At 41.1% G+C, this 22285-nt stretch overlaps 1 protein-coding gene across 1 annotated transcript in view; it reads left to right on the top strand.

Annotated features, from left to right (window-relative positions):
• Window positions 1–22285, top strand: part of FCHSD2 (FCH and double SH3 domains 2) — a 154268-nt gene that overhangs the window by 116401 nt on the left and 15582 nt on the right. The window contains 3 exon segments of the mRNA XM_056561230.1: window positions 2341–2457; window positions 4730–4834; window positions 17692–17853. Coding sequence (XP_056417205.1) covers window positions 2341–2457; window positions 4730–4834; window positions 17692–17853 — 384 coding nt within the window.

The raw sequence follows: 22285 nt of genomic DNA on the forward strand, positions 1-22285 counted from the left end.
CTCTTCTGTTATCGGACCCCTTTATGGGCTGTGAGAAACCAGAAAAAATATTGTTAATTCAGCGTTTTACAGTCGTTGGCAGGAAACCGTCCGCTTCCCCGCGCCAAGATTAGATGGAAGGTGCCAGTAAAAGTAACGTAAGAGATCTGTGTAGAGGCGAGGAGCTGCGGGGGGCTTTGGGAGGGGGGTGTACCAGCACTGTCCCTAATATACCAGCATGCATGGTCATCCACTGCTTTCCTAGAGCCCTGAAAGGTGACTTTGTAGGTATGGAGTCATAGAGAAGGGGAAGGTGGCGTAAGCGCTCCAACCAGACAGCACTCTGATACGGTGATAGGTAGCACTCTGATGCAGGGAAATATGATGTCATCATGCGTCACATTGGGCTTCGTTGTGGTGACTGTACGCATCGCTGTGATGTCACTATCCTTGGGGACATCCGTTGGATGTTGTGTGTAGGGGTGATCCCCCATAGGAGTGTATACAGATTTAAAGGAGATATCCAGTCCTGAAACACTTAGCCCCTATCCTAAGGATAGGGGATAAGTTTCAGATCGCGGGGGGGTCCGACCATTGGGGCTCCCCGTGATCTGTATGGGGCCCCAGCAGCCCGCGGGAAGGTGGCGTGTTGACCACCGCACAAAGCGGCGCCCAAAACACCCCCTCAATACAGCGCTATGTCAGAGCCAGAGATTGCTGAAGGCAGCGCTCCGGCTCTGCCATAGAGTTGTATTGAGGGGGCGTGTCATGCGGTGATCAACACGCCCCCTTCCCACGGGCTGCCCGAGCCCCGTACAGGAGATCACGGGGGACCCCAATGGTTGGACACCCCGGGATCTGAAACTTATCCCCTATCCTTAGGATATGCGATACATTTTTCAGGACTGGACTACTCCTTTAACAGAGCTGACTTTGTCACTTGACAGGTGATTCCTAGTTTCATGTTAAAGGGGTACTCTGACTCCTGTCTCCTCCCGTTCTGAAACCACAAAAAATCCTAGACTGCTGTTGTGTTTTAGGGGGAGGGGTTTGGATTAGTCTTGTAGTTCCTGGTTGAACAGTTTTCCCAGAATGCATTGGTTTCCCTTAGCTTTTTATCACATTTAACCTCCCACCCCCCTCACTTGCTCCCCTTCCACAGCAATACTTCTAGTTTCCCACCCAATCAGTAAGGTTACAGCACCTGCTGTATTCATTCCCTGTCCGCTCCTCTGCCTGTGGCATTGTTCAGCACAAGGCTGCATGCTGTACACACACCTCATTCTTCCCTAAATGTCCTAATTAATACATATATAATGTTTATGACAGGGTAATGGTGATGTAGCTGTAGAGGTTGGTCAGAGGTGATGACATCACTAAGGGGCGGGGATATAGCTCAGCTAAAAGATCCAGCCATGCCTTTTGAAACAGCAGATGATGATGCATTGTCTCTTGAAAGAGGGAGGAGCCGGAGAGCTGCTGAAACAACACCACACTGACAATGAGAGGACTACACAACTTCCTGTCAGGAGAGGGGGGGCAGGGAGCTGCTAAGACACCACCACACACTGATAATGAGAGGACTACACAACTTCCTGTCAGGAGAGGGGGGGACAGGGAGCTGCTAAGACACCACCACACACTGATAATGAGAGGACTACACAACTTCCTGTCAGGAGAGAAGGAGAAGCCAGAGAGCTGCTGAGACAATACCACACTGAAAATGAGAGGACTACACAACATCCTGTCAGGAGAGGGGGGGGGCAGGGAGCTGCTAAGACAACACCACACACTGACAATGAGAGGAATAAACAGCTTCCTGTCAGGATCGGGGGGAGGAGTCCGGGAGCTGCTGAGGCAACATTACACTGACGATTTGAGGACTACACAACTTCCTGTCAGGAGCAAATCACCTAAAAGCATGGTGAAGCCAGTACAGTTACTGATAACACTATATTAGGATGTCATATATCGTTGAGTGATAATATTATTTAAATATAATTTTGTTAACCTGAATATCCTTTTCATACAGTCTAATCTTTGTGTAACAGATTAGCAATTTTTCTAAGCTCTCAGCTTGCTGTCATTGAATAGGAACCATTATTACTTTCAGAGGGTGATGGCTTCTCCTTTTTATCCCATTGCTGCAGGGCTCATAATAAGGGTGTGTGTGTGGGTTACAGATATATATATATTTATGTATCCCTGAATACTCTGTTTGGTGGCTGCACAGTGTGGGGGTTGCATGGCGCTGCTCCAGTAAATCACGCTCATTCTCCCGCTGGTGATGAGGATGCCCGCGCTCACGGGTACACACAGGAGCCTTTACGTGTCTTTCATTGTGTTTCTTTCATTCTGCAGAGCCGGCAGCTGGAGTCAGAGACCGGCACCACGGAAGAACACAGTCTGAACAAAGAGGCGCGCAAGTGGGCGACACGAGTGGCACGAGAGCACAAGAACATCATCCATAGTCAGCGGGTAGGTATGGGGGGTAGATCGCTGCGCTGGGGTCAGTCCTATGACTTGTAATAATGCACGTAACATTATAGATGCCCGATATGATAGTGAAAATGGGGGCGACCCCACCTATGCTGTCACAACAGAATCACAGGGGCAGCATAGGTATAGCCCGCACAATGCCATTATCATGGTTTTAGGGACCCCATAACTAAGATGGCTACGGTGCCATTAATAACATTTGTGTTCACAGGAATCCCCATAACAGTACAAAGTAGACACAGATAGCAACATTATGGCTACAGCTGGTGTTTATGAATCGTATATATATATATAGGCCAGCTGTGGCTGAAACGGTGCGATCTGTACCCTAATAAAGTGTTTGCATTGGAGCACTCGTGCTTTGAGCCCTTCCTACATGATCCCCATAACAGTGCCGGCTACAGGGATCCCTATAACAATGTCGCTCAGGGGTCACTGTAACAGTTCGAGCAACAGGCATCACCATAATAATGCATTCTGCAGGTGTGTTATAATAGTGTTGGGATCCCCCATAACAGTGCCAGCCGCAAGGATCCCCCATAACAGTGACCATGACAGGGATCCCCCAAAACAGTGACTGACATGGATCTCCCATAACAGTGACTGACAGGGATCCCCCATAACAGTGACTGACAGGGATCCCCCGTAACAGTGACTGACAGGGATCCCCCGTAACAGTGACTATGACAGGGATCCCCCGTAACAGTGACTATGACAGGGATCCCCCGTAACAGTGACTATGACAGGGATCCCCCGTAACAGTGACTATGACAGGGATCCCCCGTAACAGTGACTGACGGGGATCCCCCGTAACAGTGACTATGACGGGGATCCCCCGTAACAGTGACTATGACGGGGATCCCCCACAACAGTGACTATGACAGGGATCCCCCACAACAGTGACTGACAGGGATCCCCCGTAACAGTGACTATGACAGGGATCCCCCGTAACAGTGACTATGACAGGGATCCCCGTAACAGTGACTATGACAGGGATCCCCCGTAACAGTGACTATGACAGGGATCCCCCGTAACAGTGACTATGACAGGGATCCCCCGTAACAGTGACTATGACAGGGATCCCCCGTAACAGTGACTATGACAGGGATCCCCCGTAACAGTGACTATGACAGGGATCCCCCGTAACAGTGACTATGACAGGGATCCCCCATAACAGCCTGGCTGCAGGAATCCCCATAAATGTAATGTCCACATGCACTATATAAAATTGCCCACAGCAAGGATCCCCCATATAAGTGCCAGCCATAGGGATCCCCATAACAATGCATTCTGCAGGTGTAATATAACAGTGTCGGGATCCTCATTAACAGTACCATCTTAAGGGATCCCCATAATAGTGATATCCGCAGGTATCATATAGCTGTGCCCACAGCTGGGATCCCCATAGCAGTGCCATTGACAGGGATCCCCATAGCAGTGCCATTGACAGGGATCCCCATAGCAGTGCCATTGACAGGGATCCCCATAGCAGTGCCATTGACAGGGATCCCCATAGCAGTGCCATTCACAGGGATCCCCATAGCAGTGCCATTCACAGGGATCCCCATAGCAGTGCCATTCACAGGGATCCCCATAGCAGTGCCATTCACAGGGATCCCCATAGCAGTGCCATTCACATGGATCCCCATAGCAGTGCCATTCACATGGATCCCCATAGCAGTGCCATTCGCAGGGATCCCCATAGCAGTGCCATTCGCAGGGATCCCCATAGCAGTGCCATTCGCAGGGATCCCCATAGCAGTGCCATTCGCAGGGATCCCCATAGCAGTGCCATTCGCAGGGATCCCCATAGCAGTGCCATTCGCAGGGATCCCCATAGCAGTGCCATTCGCAGGGATCCCCATAGCAGTGCCATTCGCAGGGATCCCTATAGCAGTGCCATTCGCAGGGATGCCCATAGCAGTGCCATTCGCAGGGATGCCCATAGCAGTGCCATTCGCAGGGATGCCCATAGCAGTGCCATTCGCAGGGATGCCCATAGCAGTGCCATTCGCAGGGATCCCCATAGTAGTGCCATTCACAGGGATCCCCATAACAGTGCCATTCACAGGGATCCCCATAACAATGCTATCTGCAAGTATCATATGTTAGTGTCTGGATGCTCGTCAGCCATACCAGCTGCAGGGATCCCCCTAAAACTGTTTTGGTAACGGGGGCCCCTCCACTAGCAGCGTGTTCCGAGCGGCCCCCTAAGGATATAACAAGCACATTTTCCCTCTTCCTCCCTCAGTTACTGGATGACCTGGAGTGTCAGAGTACGCCGGCGTCTGAGCAGGGCCGCATGGAGCTAGAGCAGAAGATCGAGGAGGTGAAGGAGAGCATTCGCAAGGCCGAGGTAAACAGGTCTACACACTTTCCTGCCCTATATTGTGATCATCATTGCTTTTGTTACAGGGACAGATCTGCAGATGATTTGCTGTGACCAGGCATGCTGGGAATTGTAGTTATGCAAAAGCTGGAGGGCTGCAGTTTGGACACCTAAGTCATTGTTCCTCAACCTGTGACTCTTCAGCTGTTGCACAACTACAACTCCCATCATATCCTGACAGCCATTTCCTATTAGGGATTGATAGAAATCTTAGTACAAACCCGTGCTTCTCCAGCTCTACTAAAACTACAGTTCCAATCATGAGCTGGCAGCTTCCTCTTTTTTTGGCCTGATTGGAATTGTAGTCGCAATTTGTGGCTGCCTGTTGCACAACTACAACTCCCATCAGTATCAGCAGATCCAGCGCTGCTCCGATGAACAAATTCTCCTTTATTGAGGTTTTAATACATATATTCTCTCCAGCTGTTAAAAAAAAAAAAAAAAAAACGACAACTTCCATCATTTCCTTAGATCTTTCAGCTATTAGGGCATGATGGGAATTATAGTAGCAACCTATGGCTCTCCAGTTTTTGCTAAACTACAACTCCCATCCTGCCCTGACAGCCTTTAGTTATTAGGGCATAACTGGAATTTTAGTCTCAAAACCACCATTCCCATCATGCCATGATAGCCTGCAGCTCTCATCTATCAGGACATGATGGGTAATTACAGTGCCAACCTGTGGTTCTCTTAACTGTTGCAGAACCAAAACCCCCATCATGCCTTGACACACTTCTGATATCCGAGCATGATGGGAATTGTAGTCCCAACCTGTTGCCCTCCGGCTCTTAAAATACGACAACTCCCATCATGTCCTGACATCCTTCAGCTATTGGGGCATTATGGGAATTATAGTATGTCAGTATGAGTAAGGGTGCATTCACACTGAGGAATAGGAGAGGAATCCTCGCGTAAAAATTCCGCCACGGAATTTAGGTACGGAATTCCACGCAGAATATAGGAGGAAAGTATTTTTTTTTTTTGCTGGACTACAACCGCCAATTGGAATTTCTCTTTTTATTTTTTTTTATTTTTTCCGTGCGGAATTTCCACGCAAATTTTGGGCAAATTTCGTGTGGAAACTATTTCAAGCGGAAATTCTCGCGTATTCCGCAGCGGAATTCCGCAAGCGGAATGTACGCAGTGTGAACAGTGCAGAGTAAAAATACATTGAAGTCAATGGCAAAACAGATGTTAGATTAGTCCGGCGCAAACTTTTCTTATTTTATCCGGTGCGGGCTGCAAACTTTCTCTTGCCTGCCTACGCGCCCCCGGAGCTCCGGTACAGGTGTTCGGTCGCCGGGCTGTTTGCTTCTTACTTCCTATTAGCCCGGCACGTCACCTCGGCCGGTGAAAGGCTGAAGCTCCGTGTGACCTGCCGGGCTAATAGGAAGTAAGAAGCAAACAGCCCGGGGACCGGAAGTAAGAAGCAAACAGCTCGGCGACCGAACACCTTTACCGGAGCTCCGGGGGCGCGTAGGCAGGCAAGAGAATTTTTTTTTTTTTTTTTTGCAGCCCGGACCGGATAAAATAAGAGTGCACGCCCCGGTGGAATTATTATTTATTTTTTTTAAATCAACTGGTGCCAGAAAGTTAAACAGATTTGTAATTTACTTCTATTAAAAAAATCTTAATCCTTCCAGTACTTATTAGCTGCTGAATACTACAGAGGAAATTATTTTCTTTTTGGAACACAGAGCTCTCTGCTGACATCTCTCTCCATTTTAGGAACTGTCCAGAGCAGCATTAGTTTGCTATGGGGATTTTCTCCTACTCTGGACAGTCCTTAAAATGGACAGAGATGTCAGCAGAGAGCACTGTGCTCGTGATGTCAGCAGAGAGCTCTGTGTTCCAAAAAGAAAATAATTTCCTCTGTAGTATTCAGCAGCTAATAAGTACTGGAAGGATTAAGATTTTTTTTATAGACGTAATTTACAAATCTGTTTAACTTTCTGGCACCAGTTGATTTAAAAAAAAAAATAAAAAAATAGTTTTCCACCGTAGCACCCCTTTAATTATTTCTAAGTGTAGAATTCAAGAGGAATTACTCGAGTAAATTCCTCTTGAATTGCTCAGTGTGAACGCACCCTAAGGCCTCTATGTAGGCTGAAACGCATCACTCTGTCTACACTTGTATTTGCACATGATTATGGAATAATCTTGAAGATTTTATTGCACGAGATCCCCGGCTGGACATTCACTTTTGCTTAATTACCCACGGTGGAGTCCGCACCGGCATGAGCTGCAGTTTGGGTGAGCTGGATGCACTTTCTCCATTATGGGAATTATACTACCAACCCATGGCTCTCCAGTTTTTGCAAAACTACAACTCCCATCATGCCCTGACAGCCTTGAGCTATTAGGGCATAATTGGAATTTTAGTCTCAAAACTACCATTCCCATCATGCCATGATAGCCTGCAGCTTTCTCCTATCAGGGCATGATGGGAAATTCCAGTCCTGACCTATGGCTCTCCGGCTATTGCAAACAATTACAATGACCCTACGATGGCCCCGACATACGATCATTTCAACATATGATGTCCTCTCAGAGGCAGCATCAACATACAATGCTTTTGTATGTCGGGGCCATCGCATAAACTGCTATCCGGCAGCGCAGACTGCTTCAGCTGCCACCGGATAGCAGTTTACGGTGCCCCGTGTGGTCCGCTGACGATCACTTACCTGTCCTCGGGGCTCCAGCGCGTCCTCTTCGGCATCCCCTGCATCGTCGGAGCTCTCCATCGTCGTCATCACGTCGCTGCAAACGCCGTCCCGTCCTCCAATAGGAGCGTCGTGCGTAGCGACGTGATGGCGGCGACGGAGAGCGAGGATGCCGGGGAAGCAGAGGCCTTGCCGGAGCGTCGGGGACACCCCGGCGTTGCGGCGACAGCGATGGAAGGCGACATCCAGGGCAGCGGTGACGAGCGGTGACGGTCCGGAGCGGCGGGGACAGTTGAGTACAGCTTCCTCTAACAGTGGTCTTCAACCTGCGGACCTCCAAATGTTGCAAAACTACAACTCCCAGCATGCCCGGACAGCCGTTGGCTGTCCGGGCATGCTGGGTGTTGTAGTTTTGCAACATCTGGAGGTCGGCAGGTTTGTAGACCACTGTCCTATACTTTACATTGCACGGATCCCTCAACATACGATGGTTTCAACAAACGATGGTCCATTTGGAACGGATTACCATCGTACGTTGAGGGACCACTGTACATGATTGGAGTTGTAGTTTTGCAACAACTGCAGAGCCACAGGGTGGGAAAAAGTGCTCTAGGTTAAATAACATGCAGGACAACAACTCCCATCAGAGCCGCAGCATCACCTGCATTACAATGGAGCGTAGAGAGATGGAGACCTCCTGGTACCCGGGACCTCCCACGATGTCCTTTAAAGTCTCCGCTGAACCCAGCAGCAATGAAAACGAACGTGGCGTATTTTTTGTCTGCGCTCCAGCGCCCGGAGCCCTTTTCATTATCCCATATAAAAAGCCTTTGTATGAAATTTTTAAGTCTGAGCTGGAAGTGGTAATTATATCATTTTCCGCTCGAGCCGTCTCAGGAGCCGTAAACATTTTATTAGAGGTCGTCCGTTTGCTGCGCGGCTTTCTTGTAATTTATGGCTGGGGCTGCGTACGTCATCGCACCCTTTGTCGCGGGCGCACAGAAACCATGCCAGCTTCTCTCTGGCTTTACATGTGTCTCCTTATACTTTGCTTTAATTAAATTTTAATTAACGTTGTTACAAAATAGAAGTAATTATAACCTCGCAGCGTTACAAAGCGGTTTAATTCCGGAGCGAAGCTGCAGCAGCTGCGAGTGAGGCAGAGCATACAGATAAGCAGCGAAACGCGTGGGGACAAATATTTAGATGGCATACGTGTGCAGCCAAGGGCTATCTCTCCTGATCCACCCATACATGTGCATGATCGGCTTGGCCGGGCATGCATGTATTCTGAATGGAGAGAATGCTGCTGCCAGACACCTCTGAAATAGCATCTGTTGGACATGTTACAGTGCTGTTTACAGGACACCATTTATTTATTTATATATAGATACAGCCATGGTCGTAAATGTTGGCCCCCCCCCTGAAATTTTTCTATAAAATGAAGTATTTCTCACAGAAAAGGATTGCAGTAACACATGTTTTCCTATACACATGTTTATTCCCTTTGTGTGTATTGGAACTAAACCAAAAAAGGGAGGAAAAAAAAGCAAATTGGACATAATGTCACCAAACTCCAAAAATGGTCTAAAGAAAATTATTGGCACCCTTACCTTAAAGGGGTACTCCGGTGAAAAACTTTTTTTTATTTATTTATTTTTTTCAATCAACTGGTGCCAGAAAGTTAAACAGATTTGTAAATGACTTCTATTAAAAAATGTTAATCCTTCCTGTACTTATTAGCTGCTGAATACTACATTGGAAATTCTTTTCTTTTTGAAACACAGAGCTCTCTGCTGACATCACGAGCACAGTGCTCTCTGCTGACATCTCTGTCCATTTTAGGAACTGTCCAGTACAGCATATGTTTGCTATGGGGATTTCCTTTTACTCTGGGCAGTTCTTAAAATGGACAGAGATGTCAGCAGAGAGCACTGTGCTCGTGATGTCAGCAGAGAGCTCTGTGTTTCAAACGGAAAAGAATTTCCACTGTAGTATTCAGCAGCTAATAAGTACAGGAAGGATTAAGATTTATAAATAGAAGTAATTTACAAATCTGTTTAACTTTCTGGCACACCCTTTGGAAAAATTAGCTGAAATCAGTGGCTTCCTATAACCATCAATAAGCTTCTTACACCTCTCAGCCGGAATGTTGGACCACTCTTCCTTTAAAGGGGTTCTCCCTTGTTTATACAGTTTTTTGTTATTATGTTGTGTTCGGTAAGTGGGATGTCGGGGGTGTGTGTTTTTGCTTCTGTCCTTCCTATCTTCTGACGTCCGAGGCAAATCTTTTCTTACGTGGCTCAGCGACGAATCTGCGGCCTCTTCCGGCGCATGCACAGGTATTTTTTTTTTTTTACCAATAAATTTTTTTTTGTCTAATTGACAAACAGTCTGCACTTGCGCGAAGCTACGCTATTAGCGTAGACCTAACGTAAGCTATGCTGTTAGCGTAGCACTTGCGTACTCGCGCTTGTGCAGACAGGTTGTCAATTAGACAAAAAAAACTTTATTGGTACAAAAAACAAACAAACTACCTGCGCATGCGCCGGAAGAGGCCGCAGATTAGTCTCTGAGCCACGGAAGAAACAGGAAGAAAAGATTTGCCTCGGATGTCAGAAGATACGAAGGACAGAATCAAGAACACACCCCCGACATCCCACTTACCGAACACAACATGGCGGAGGCCGAGGTTACACAGAAGCCGCTGGAAGAAAAAGGGGCCAGCTTCCGGATCTTCACAAAAGGTAAGAAGATACATATATACATAATCACAACGCACATAAATAAAAAAACACATACTTATACACACATAACACACAAACATAATAACAAAAAACAGTATAAACAAGGGAGAACCCCTTTAAGAACTGCTCTAGGTCTCTCTTATTGGAAGGGCAATTTGGAGATCTCTCCACAGGTATTTAATGGGATTTAGATCTGGACTTATTGCTGGCTACTTCAGATCTCTCCAGCGCTTTGTTGCCATCCATTTCTGGGTGTTTTTAGATGTATTTTTGGGGTCATTGTCCTGCTGCTCCCTGAGCCTGCAGGAAAGCTTGAATATCTTTGGAACTTGTTTGGGGCTGCTTATCCACCATCCGGACTATCCTGCGTTGACACCTTTCATCAATTGTTCTCTTCCGTCCACACCCTGGGAGGTTAGCTACAGTGCCATGGGTTACAAACTTCTTGATTATGTTGCGCACTGTGGACAAAGGCAAATCTAGATCTCTGGAGATGGACTTGTAACCTTGAGATTGTTGATATTTTTCCACAATTTTGGTCCTTAAGTCCTCTTCTCCTCTTTCTGTTGTCCGTGCTTAGTGTGGCACACAATCCAATAAAGGCCCTGAGGGTCCCAACCAAATATTGACTAATTACAGGACTTTCTGGGATTAGTTAGGAGAAAGTTAGGAGAAAGCGATGTTGCAAAACTACCACTCGCTGTCCGGGCATGCTGGGAGTTGTACTTTTGCAACATCTGGAGGTCCGCAGGTTGAAGACCACTATTGGGTTCAAAATCTTTATTTTTTTAGATTTTGCCCCTATAAATTGGGTGCGTCTTACACGCCGGTGCGTCCTATAGGACGAAAAATACGGTACACATTTTTATTTAAGCTTTATTTTAGGCCAAGTAAATTGCTGGGTACATATGAATGTTAATGCCTTTCATCATTAAGAAATAATATAAATAAATTTTAAATATTTAAAAACCGTAATACGAATATAAATAATAATTATAAAAACAAAAATTAAGGAATGCAGGAACTAAAATAATAAAAATGTATATTTTGTTAACTGCGGAATATGTAATAATAAACGTTGAGTACTTAACACATAAAAAAAAAATTCTTGGATTTTCTATTTATTAACTGATTATGTAACATGAATGATAGAAAAAAAGTAAACATAACTATCTAAAATTTAAAAAGAAAAACATTTAATAAATTATTTCAATTTGAATTCATTTTCCTCTAGTGTTTCCGTGCATGACCTTAGAACGCTCTCTACGTCAATTCCTCTTATTCTTCTTCTAGAATTATCCTTAAGGGGATATTGCAGTGTTTTTAATTACAAAACCGTAATTTTGTTCCCGTCCTCATGGGAAGTATTTGAGCACTTCCTCGGTTCCCCCAGGAATGACCGTACAATTTCCTATAAGTTAATGGCTCAAATACTCACGCATAGAGTCCCTCTGTTCATTGGGGTTATTCTCTTAGGGAGATTTTGGGGGGGAAAACACAAATGCAATGATCTAAGTATTGTATTCTGAGAAGCTAAAAAGTCTATTCAGTAAAAAAGAAAAAAAGATATATCATTATTATTATTATTATTTTATTTTTATACAACATTCATGCAGAATGTTACTCCCATCATGCCTTGGGCTATAGCAGATATTTCATATTTCATATACCTTAGGAGGAGTGTTGCCCCCTACTGGGAATAGTATGAGCTGCTAGGAGGAGCAGAAAAGGGAAATTAAAACTACTTAAAGCTCATTTCTTCTTAACTAAAGTGCCTATCACATAATCAAGATACTATATCCAAGAATATAACTACTATAATACTGCCTCCTATGTAAAAGAATATAACTACTATAATACTTATCCTATATACAAGAATATAACTACTATAATACTGCTCCTATATACAAGAATATAACTACTATAATACTGCTCCTATAAACAAGAATATAACTACTATAATACTGCTCCTATATACAAGAATATAACTACTATAATACTGCTCCTATAAACAAGAATATAACTACTATAATACTGCTCCTATATACAAGAATATAACTACTATAATACTGCTCTTATATACAAGAATATAACTACTATAATACTGCTCCTATATACAAGAATATAACTACTATAATACTGCCCCTATAAACAAGAATATAACTACTATAATACTGCTCCTATATTCAAGAATATAACTACTATAATACTGCTCCTATATACAAGAATATAACTACTATAATACTGCCCCTATATACAAGAAAATAACTACTATAATACTGCTTCCTATATACAAGAATATAACTACTATAATACTGCCTCCTATATACAAGAATATAACTACTATAATACTGCTCCTATATACAAGAATATAAATACTATAATACTGCTCCCTATATACAAGAATATAACTACTATAATACTGCTCCTATATACAATAATATAAATACTATAATACTGCTCCTATATACAAGAATATATCTACTATAATGCTGCTCCTATATACAAGAATATAACTACTGTAATACTGCTCCTATATACAAGAATATAACTACTATAATACTGCTCCTATATACAAGAATATAACTACTATAATACTGCTCCTATATACAGGAATATAACTACTATAATACTGCTCCTATATACAGGAATATAACTACTATAATACTGCTCCTATATACAAGAATATAACTACTATAATACTGCTCCTATATGCAAGAATAGAACTACTATAATACTGCCTCCTATATACAAGAATATAACTACTATAATACTGCTCCTATATACAAGAATATAACTACTATAATACTGCTCCTATATACAAGAATATAGCTACTATAATTCTGGTCCTATATACAAGAATATAACTAGTATAATACTGCTCCTATATACAAGAATATAACTACTATAATACTGCCTCCTATATACAAGAATATAACTACTATAATACTGCTTCCTATATACAAGAATATAACTACTATAATACTGCTCCTATATACAAGAATATAACTACTATAATACTGCCTCCTATATACAAGAATATAACTACTATAATACTGCTTCCTATATACAAGAATATAACTACTATAATACTGCCTCCTATATACAAGAATATAACTACTATAATACTGCTCCTATATACAAGAATATAACTACTATAATACTGCCTCCTATATACAAGAATATAACTACTATAATACTGCCTCCTATATACAAGAATATAACTAGTATAATACTGCTCCTATATACAAGAATATAACTACTATAATACTGCCTCCTATGTACAAGAATATATCTACTATAATACTGCTTCCTATATACAAGAATATAACTACTATAATACTGCTTCCTATATACAAGAATATAACTACTATAATACTGCTCCTATATACAAGAATATATCTACTATAATGCTGCTCCTATATACAAGAATATAACTACTGTAATACTGCTCCTATATACAAGAATATAACTACTATAATACTGCTCCTATATACAAGAATATAACTACTATAATACTGCTCCTATATACAGGAATATAACTACTATAATACTGCTCCTATATACAGGAATATAACTACTATAATACTGCTCCTATATACAAGAATATAACTACTATAATACTGCTCCTATATGCAAGAATAGAACTACTATAATACTGCCTCCTATATACAAGAATATAACTACTATAATACTGCTCCTATATACAAGAATATAACTACTATAATACTGCTCCTATATACAAGAATATAGCTACTATAATTCTGGTCCTATATACAAGAATATAACTAGTATAATACTGCTCCTATATACAAGAATATAACTACTATAATACTGCCTCCTATATACAAGAATATAACTACTATAATACTGCTTCCTATATACAAGAATATAACTACTATAATACTGCTCCTATATACAAGAATATAACTACTATAATACTGCCTCCTATATACAAGAATATAACTACTATAATACTGCTTCCTATATACAAGAATATAACTACTATAATACTGCCTCCTATATACAAGAATATAACTACTATAATACTGCCTCCTATATACAAGAATATAACTACTATAATACTGCCTCCTATATACAAGAATATAACTACTATAATACTGCCTCCTATATACAAGAATATAACTAGTATAATACTGCTCCTATATACAAGAATATAACTACTATAATACTGCCTCCTATGTACAAGAATATATCTACTATAATACTGCTTCCTATATACAAGAATATAACTACTATAATACTGCCTCCTATATACAAGAATATAACTACTATAATACTGCTCCTATATACAAGAATATAACTACTATAATACTGCTCCTATATACAAGAATATAACTACTATAATTCTACTCCTATATACAAGAATATAACTACTATAATTCTACTCCTATATACAAGAATATAACTACTATAACACTGCTCCTATATACAAGAATATAACTACTATAACACTGCTTCTATATACAAGAATATAACTACTATAATACTGCTCCTATATACAAGAATATAACTACTATAATACTGCTCCTATATACAAGAATATAACTACTATAATACTGCTCCTATATACAAGAATATAACTACTATAATACTGCTCCTATATACAAGAATATAACTACTATAATACTGCTCCTATGTACAAGAATATAACTACTATAATACTGCTTCTATGTACAAGAATATAACTACTATAATACTGCTTCCTATATACAAGAATATAACTACTATAATACTGCCTCCTATATACAAGAATATAACTACTATAATACTGCTCCTATATACAAGAATATAACTACTATAATACTGCTCCTATATACAAGAATATAACTACTATAATTCTACTCCTATATACAAGAATATAACTACTATAACACTGCTCCTATATACAAGAATATAACTACTATAATACTGCTCCTATATACAAGAATATAACTACTATAATACTGCTCCTATGTACAAGAATATAACTACTATAATACTGCTTCTATGTACAAGAATATAACTACTATAATACTGCTTCCTATATACAAGAATATAACTACTATAATACTGCCTCCTATATACAAGAATATAACTACTATAATACTGCTCCTATATACAAGAATATAACTACTATAATACTGCTCCTATATACAAGAATATAACTACTATAATTCTACTCCTATATACAAGAATATAACTACTATAACACTGCTCCTATATACAAGAATATAACTACTATAACACTGCTTCTATATACAAGAATATAACTACTATAATACTGCTCCTATATACAAGAATATAACTACTATAATACTGCTCCTATATACAAGAATATAACTACTATAATACTGCTCCTATATACAAGAATATAACTACTATAATACTGCTCCTATATACAAGAATATAACTACTATAATACTGCTCCTATATACAAGAATATAACTCCTATAATACTGCTCCTATATCCAAGAATATAACTACTATAATACTGCTCCTATATACAAGAATATAACTACTATAATACTGCTCCTATATACAAGAATATAACTACTATAATACTGCTCCTATATACAAGAATATAACTACTATAATACTGCTCCTATATACAAGAATATAACTACTATAATACTGCTCCTATATACAAGAATATAACTACTATAATACTGCTCCTATATACAAGAATATAACTACTATAATACTGCCTCCTATGTAAGAGAATATAACTACTATAATACTGCTCCTATATACAAGAATATAACTACTATAATACTGCCTCCTATATACAAGACTATAACTACTATAATACTGCTCCAATATACAAGAATATAACTACTATAATACTGCTCCTATATACAAGAATATAACTACTATAATACTGTCTCCTATATACAAGAATATAACTACTATAATACTGCCCCCTATATACAAGAATATGACTACTATAATACTGCTCCTATATACAAGAATATAACTACTATAATACTGCTCCTATATACAAGAATATAACTACTATAATACTGCCTCCTATATACAAGAATATAACTACTATAATACTGCTCCTATATACAAGAATATAACTACTATAATACGGTCTCCTATATACAAGAATATAACTACTATAATACTGCTCCTATATACAAGAATATAACTACTATAATACTGCCTCCTATATACAAGAATATAACTACTATAATACTGCTCCTATATACAAGAATATAACTACTATAATACGGTCTCCTATATACAAGAATATAACTACTATAATACTGCTCCTATATACAAGAATATAACTACTATAATACTGCTCCTATATACAAGAATATAACTACTATAATACTGCTCCTATATACAAGAATATAACTACTATAATACTGCTCCTATATACAAGAATATAACTACTATAATACTGCTCCTATATACAAGAATATAACTACTATAATACTGCCTCCTATATACAAGACTATAACTACTATAATACTGCTCCAATATACAAGAATATAACTACTATAATACTGCTCCTATATACAAGAATATAACTTCTATAATACTGCTCCTATATACAAGAATATAACTACTATAATACTGCTCCTATATACAAGAATATAACTACTATAATACTGCCTCTTATATACAAGAATATAACTACTATAATACTGCTCCTATATACAAGAATATAACTACTATAATACTGCTCCTATATACAAGAATATGACTACTATAATACTGCCCCTATATACAAGAATATAACTACTATAATACTGCCTCCTATATACAAGAATATAACTACTATAATACTGCTCCTATATACAAGAATATAACTACTATAATACTGCTCCTATATACAAGAATATAACTACTATAATACTGCTCCTATATACAGGAATATAACTACTATAATACTGCCTCTTATATACAAGAATATAACTACTATAATACTGCTCCTATATACAAGAATATAACTACTATAATACTGCCCCTATATGCAAGAATATAACTACTATAATACTGCTCCTATATACAATAATATAACTACTTATTTAGCATTGGAGGCTGAGCTGATCACATGATGTTCTCGGGGTGACTGTTTGGGGTGTAGGGTTTAGTATACATTTCTGTATAGACCTTCTGTCAATGAGTCACATATCGGAGGATGGTCATGGATGACTGGGCGGTGGCATTTCCCAGGGATGAGCTGTCACTTCTGGGTAATTTGTGGAGGTCACATGACCCATGGGTTACTTGAATGTTCTTGGTGTTTGATCATCCCTCTGGTCAGTCACCCTCTGCTGCTCTGCACAGGCCTAATACTTCGCACAGCTGAGCATTTGTTCCTATTGATATATTTTTCCCGTGCACTGATCTTATAATCACCAATGCTGACATTATGTCTTCTCTGTGTTTGCGGCAGATCACTAAGCTGAAGGCAGAAGCTCGTCTTGACCTATTGAGACAGATTGGGGTTTCGGTAGACACGTGGTTGAAGAGCGCCATGAACCAGGTGATGGAGGAGCTGGAGAACGAGCGATGGGCCAGTCTACCCACCATGATCAACAACGGATCCTCACACTTGGTACGGCCCATTGGTGACCTTTTTATTGAACTGTTCATCAGCTCTGAGGTTCTTAAAGAGCACCCATCACCCATAATTCAGTGCCTGACTTTACTTTATATGAGAGATGGGTGTAATTTAAGCAAAAATTTCTGCATTAGATATACAGTGACCCCCCCCGAACCTATGATGGCCCCGACATACGATCAATTCAACATACGATGGCCTCTCAGAGGCAGCATCAACATACGATGCTTTTGTATGTCGGGGCCATCGCATAAACGGCTATCCGGCAGCGCAGACTGCTTCAGCTGCCACCAGATAGCCGTTTACGGTGCCCCGTGTGGTCCTCTGACGATCACTTACCTGTCCTCGGGGGCTCCGGAGCGTCCTCTTCGGGATCCCCTGCATCGTCGTCGCCCTCCATCGTCGTCATCACGTCGCTGCGCACGACGTCCCGTCATCCAATAGGAGCGGTGTGCGTAGCGACGTGATGGCGATGAGGAGAGGAGAGCGAGGATGTCGGGGAAGCAGAGGCCTTGCCGGAGCGTCGGGGACACCCCGGGGGACGCGGCGACAGCGATGGAGGGCGACATCCAGGGCAGCGGTGACGGTCCAGAGCGGCGGGGACAGGTGAGTACGACTTCCTCTACCAGTGGTCTTCAACCTGCGGACCTCCAGATGTTGCAAAACTACAACTCCCAGCATGCCCGGACAGCCGTTGCTGTCCGGGCATACTGGGAGTTGTAGTTTTGCAACATCTGGAGATCCGCAGGTTGTAGACCACTGTCCTATACTTTACATTGTACGGATCCTTCAACATACGATGGTTTCAACAAACGATGGTCCGTTTGGAACGGATTACCATCGTATGTTGAGGGAACACTGTATTGTGTAACTAGCAGAGTACTTTTGCCGTTGCCCCATCTTCCTACCAACCTTGTGGAAAAGGACTATTAATAGTATTCAAAATATTGGGCAGTCTGGATGGACCCAATGGTTCTTATCTGCCGACACATTATATGTTTACCAATCAGGGACTAGTGATAGTATTCAGAATATTGGGAAGTCTGGATGGGCCAAATGGGTCCTATCTCATCTTGACCTCATAAATTGTTTGGATGTTTAAAAGTCCCGGGCAGTCTCCGCAGCCAGGAGTATTGCATTCAGGAGATGTAACGGAACTCCATAGACGTGCATGAGACTTCAGAGAATCTACCCCACAGGGGTAGTGTTATATGTAACTAAAATATATTAGTGTTAAATTGAGTAACATGTGACCAAGTCTCATCAAAATATACATATACACACATGGGGCTCTGTGTGTGTGTATATATGTGTGTGTATATATATAAATATATATATATATATATATATATATATATATATATATATATATATATATATATATACACACACACACACTCACTCTGGTGTCACCTGTAGAGATGAGCGAACTTACAGTAAATTCGATTCGTCACAAACTTCTCGGCTCGGCAGTTGATGACTTATCCTGCATAAATTAGTTCAGCTTTCCGGTGCTCCGGTGGGTTGGAAAAGGTGGATACATTCCTAGGAAAGAGTCTTCTAGGACTGTATCCACCTTTTCCAGCCCACCAGAGCACCTGAAAGCTGAACTAATTTATGCAGGAAAAGTCATCAACTGCCGAGCCGAGAAGTTCGTGACGAATCAAATTTACTGTAAGTTCTCTCATCTCTAGTCACCTGCAGAGCTGCATTCACAATTCAGCATCATACAACTGCTTTGTGCGAACATTACATGTATCCAATCTGTTGGATTGTTGGGACTTAATACAGTTGTAACAGACCCTCAGCTGTGATAATATTAGGTTAAGGCTAGGTCAACATTGCCTTTCGCATTCGGCCCGTTAAAGGGGTACTCCACTGCTCAGCGTTCGGAACAAACTGTTCCGAACGCTGGAGCCGGCATCGGGAACTCGTGATGTCATAGCCCCGCTCCCTCATGACGTCACGCCCTGCCCCTCAATGCAAGTCTATGGGAGGGGGCGTTGTCACGCCCCCTCCCATAGATTTGCATTGAGGGGGCGGGGCTATGACGTCACGAGCTCCCGGCAGTTTGTTCCAACGCTGAGCAGCGGAGTACCCCTTTAAAGGTCCAATTGGCTCCTTTTTGTTTTTCTTTCTTTTGCGCCAATCTGACCCTAAAACGGGTCGGATGCGAACGGCTACTACCGGGTCTCGACGGACCCCAATCACTTGCATGTTTCTGTCGGTGACCCGATAATTTAGCACCATTTTTTTCTCTGCTAAACTCCCATCCTTCTGCCGGATTGCCGATGGAACTCCGAATAGCGGCAATGGGAACGAGGCCTAAAGTTTTCAGCCAATCGGGGATGTAAACAGTGAGTGTTCACTTATGGTAAACAGAGAAGTGTTTCCCAATCAGTGTGCCTCCAGCTTTTGGCTGTCTGGGCATGCTGGGAGTTGTAGTTTGCAGTTAGCGTCAGATCACTGATCATTACACCTATGGCCGCTTATAGGATGTTTAGTAAGCACCAAAGAATAGAGAACTTTTTCAGCTACTTCCATCTGTTACAAACGTTTTTCCTTTTTGTTAATTTTCACACATTGATCTGTGATTTGTCTCACACCGCTCTCTGCTGTCTCCATCTCATCTGTCAGTAGTGTCTGTCACCCCTCCAGCTACCGCACAGATACGTACAGTATAACAAAGTGTCGAGAGAACGCCCATGTTTTGTGATTGTTATTTTATCTTTTATTTTTTTATTTTTTTTTCCTGCCATCATTTTATGTATCTCTTATTTCTAAACATCAATATAGATATAAAACTGATCTGTGTGAAGAACAATGTTTCAATGGTGTATATACATTACTTATCCTGTACTGATCCTGAGTTATATCCTGTATTATACTCCAGAGCTGTACTCACTATTCTGCTGGTGAGGTCACTGTGTACATACATTACATTACTTATCCTGTACTGATCCTGAGTTATATCCTGTATTATACTCCAGAGCTGTACTCACTATTCTGCTGGTGAGGTCACTGTGTACATACATTACATTACTTATCCTGTACTGATCCTGAGTTATATCCTGTATTATACTCCAGAGCTGTACTCACTATTCTGCTGGTGGGGTCACTGTGTACATACATTACATTACTTATCCTGTACTGATCCTGAGTTATATCCTGTATTATACCCCAGACCTGTACTCACTATTTTGCTGGTGAGGTCACTGTGTACATACATTACATTACTTATCCTGTACTTATCCTGTACTGATCCTGAGTTATATCCTGTATTATACCCCAGAGCTGTACTCCCTATTCTGCTGGTGAGGTCACTGTGTACATACATTACATTACTTATCCTGTACTGATCCTGAGTTATATCCTGTATTATACTCCAGAGCTGTACTCACTATTCTGCTGGTGAGGTCACTGTGTACATACATTACATTACTTATCCTGTACTGATCCTGAGTTATATCCTGTATTATACTCCAGAGCTGTACTCACTATTCTGCTGGTGAGGTCTCTGTGTACATACATTACATTACTTATCCTGTACTGATCCTGAGTTATATCCTGTATTATACTCCAGAGCTGTACTCACTATTCTGCTGGTGAGGTCACTGTGTACATACATTACATTACTTATCCTGTACTTATCCTGTACTGATCCTGAGTTATATCCTGTATTATACCCCAGAGCTGTACTCCCTATTCTGCTGGTGAGGTCACTGTGTACATACATTACATTACTTATCCTGTACTGATCCTGAGTTATATCCTGTATTATACTCCAGAGCTGTACTCACTATTCTGCTGGTGAGGTCACTGTGTACATACATTACATTACTTATCCTGTACTGATCCTGAGTTATATCCTGTATTATACTCCAGAGCTGTACTCACTATTTTGCTGGTGAGGTCACTGTGTACATACATTACATTACTTATCCTGTACTTATCCTGTACTGATCCTGAGTTATATCCTGTATTATACCCCAGAGCTGTACTCCCTATTCTGCTGGTGAGGTCACTGTGTACATACATTACATTACTTATCCTGTACTGATCCTGAGTTATATCCTGTATTATACTCCAGAGCTGTACTCACTATTCTGCTGGTGAGGTCACTGTGTACATACATTACATTACTTATCCTGTACTGATCCTGAGTTATATCCTGTATTATACTCCAGAGCTGTACTCACTATTCTGCTGGTGGGGTTACTGTGTACATATATTACATTACTTATCCTGTACTGATCCGGAGTTATATCCTGTATTATACTCCAGAGCTGTACTCACTATTCTGCTGGTGAGGTCACTGTGTACATACATTACATAACTTATCCTGTACTGATCCTGAGTTATATCCTATTTTATACTCCAGAGCTGCATTCACTATTCTGCTGGTGAGGTCACTGTGTACATACAT

Source organism: Hyla sarda, chromosome 2 (assembly GCF_029499605.1).
Source record: "Hyla sarda isolate aHylSar1 chromosome 2, aHylSar1.hap1, whole genome shotgun sequence".
NCBI classification, from domain to species: Eukaryota; Metazoa; Chordata; class Amphibia; order Anura; family Hylidae; genus Hyla; species Hyla sarda.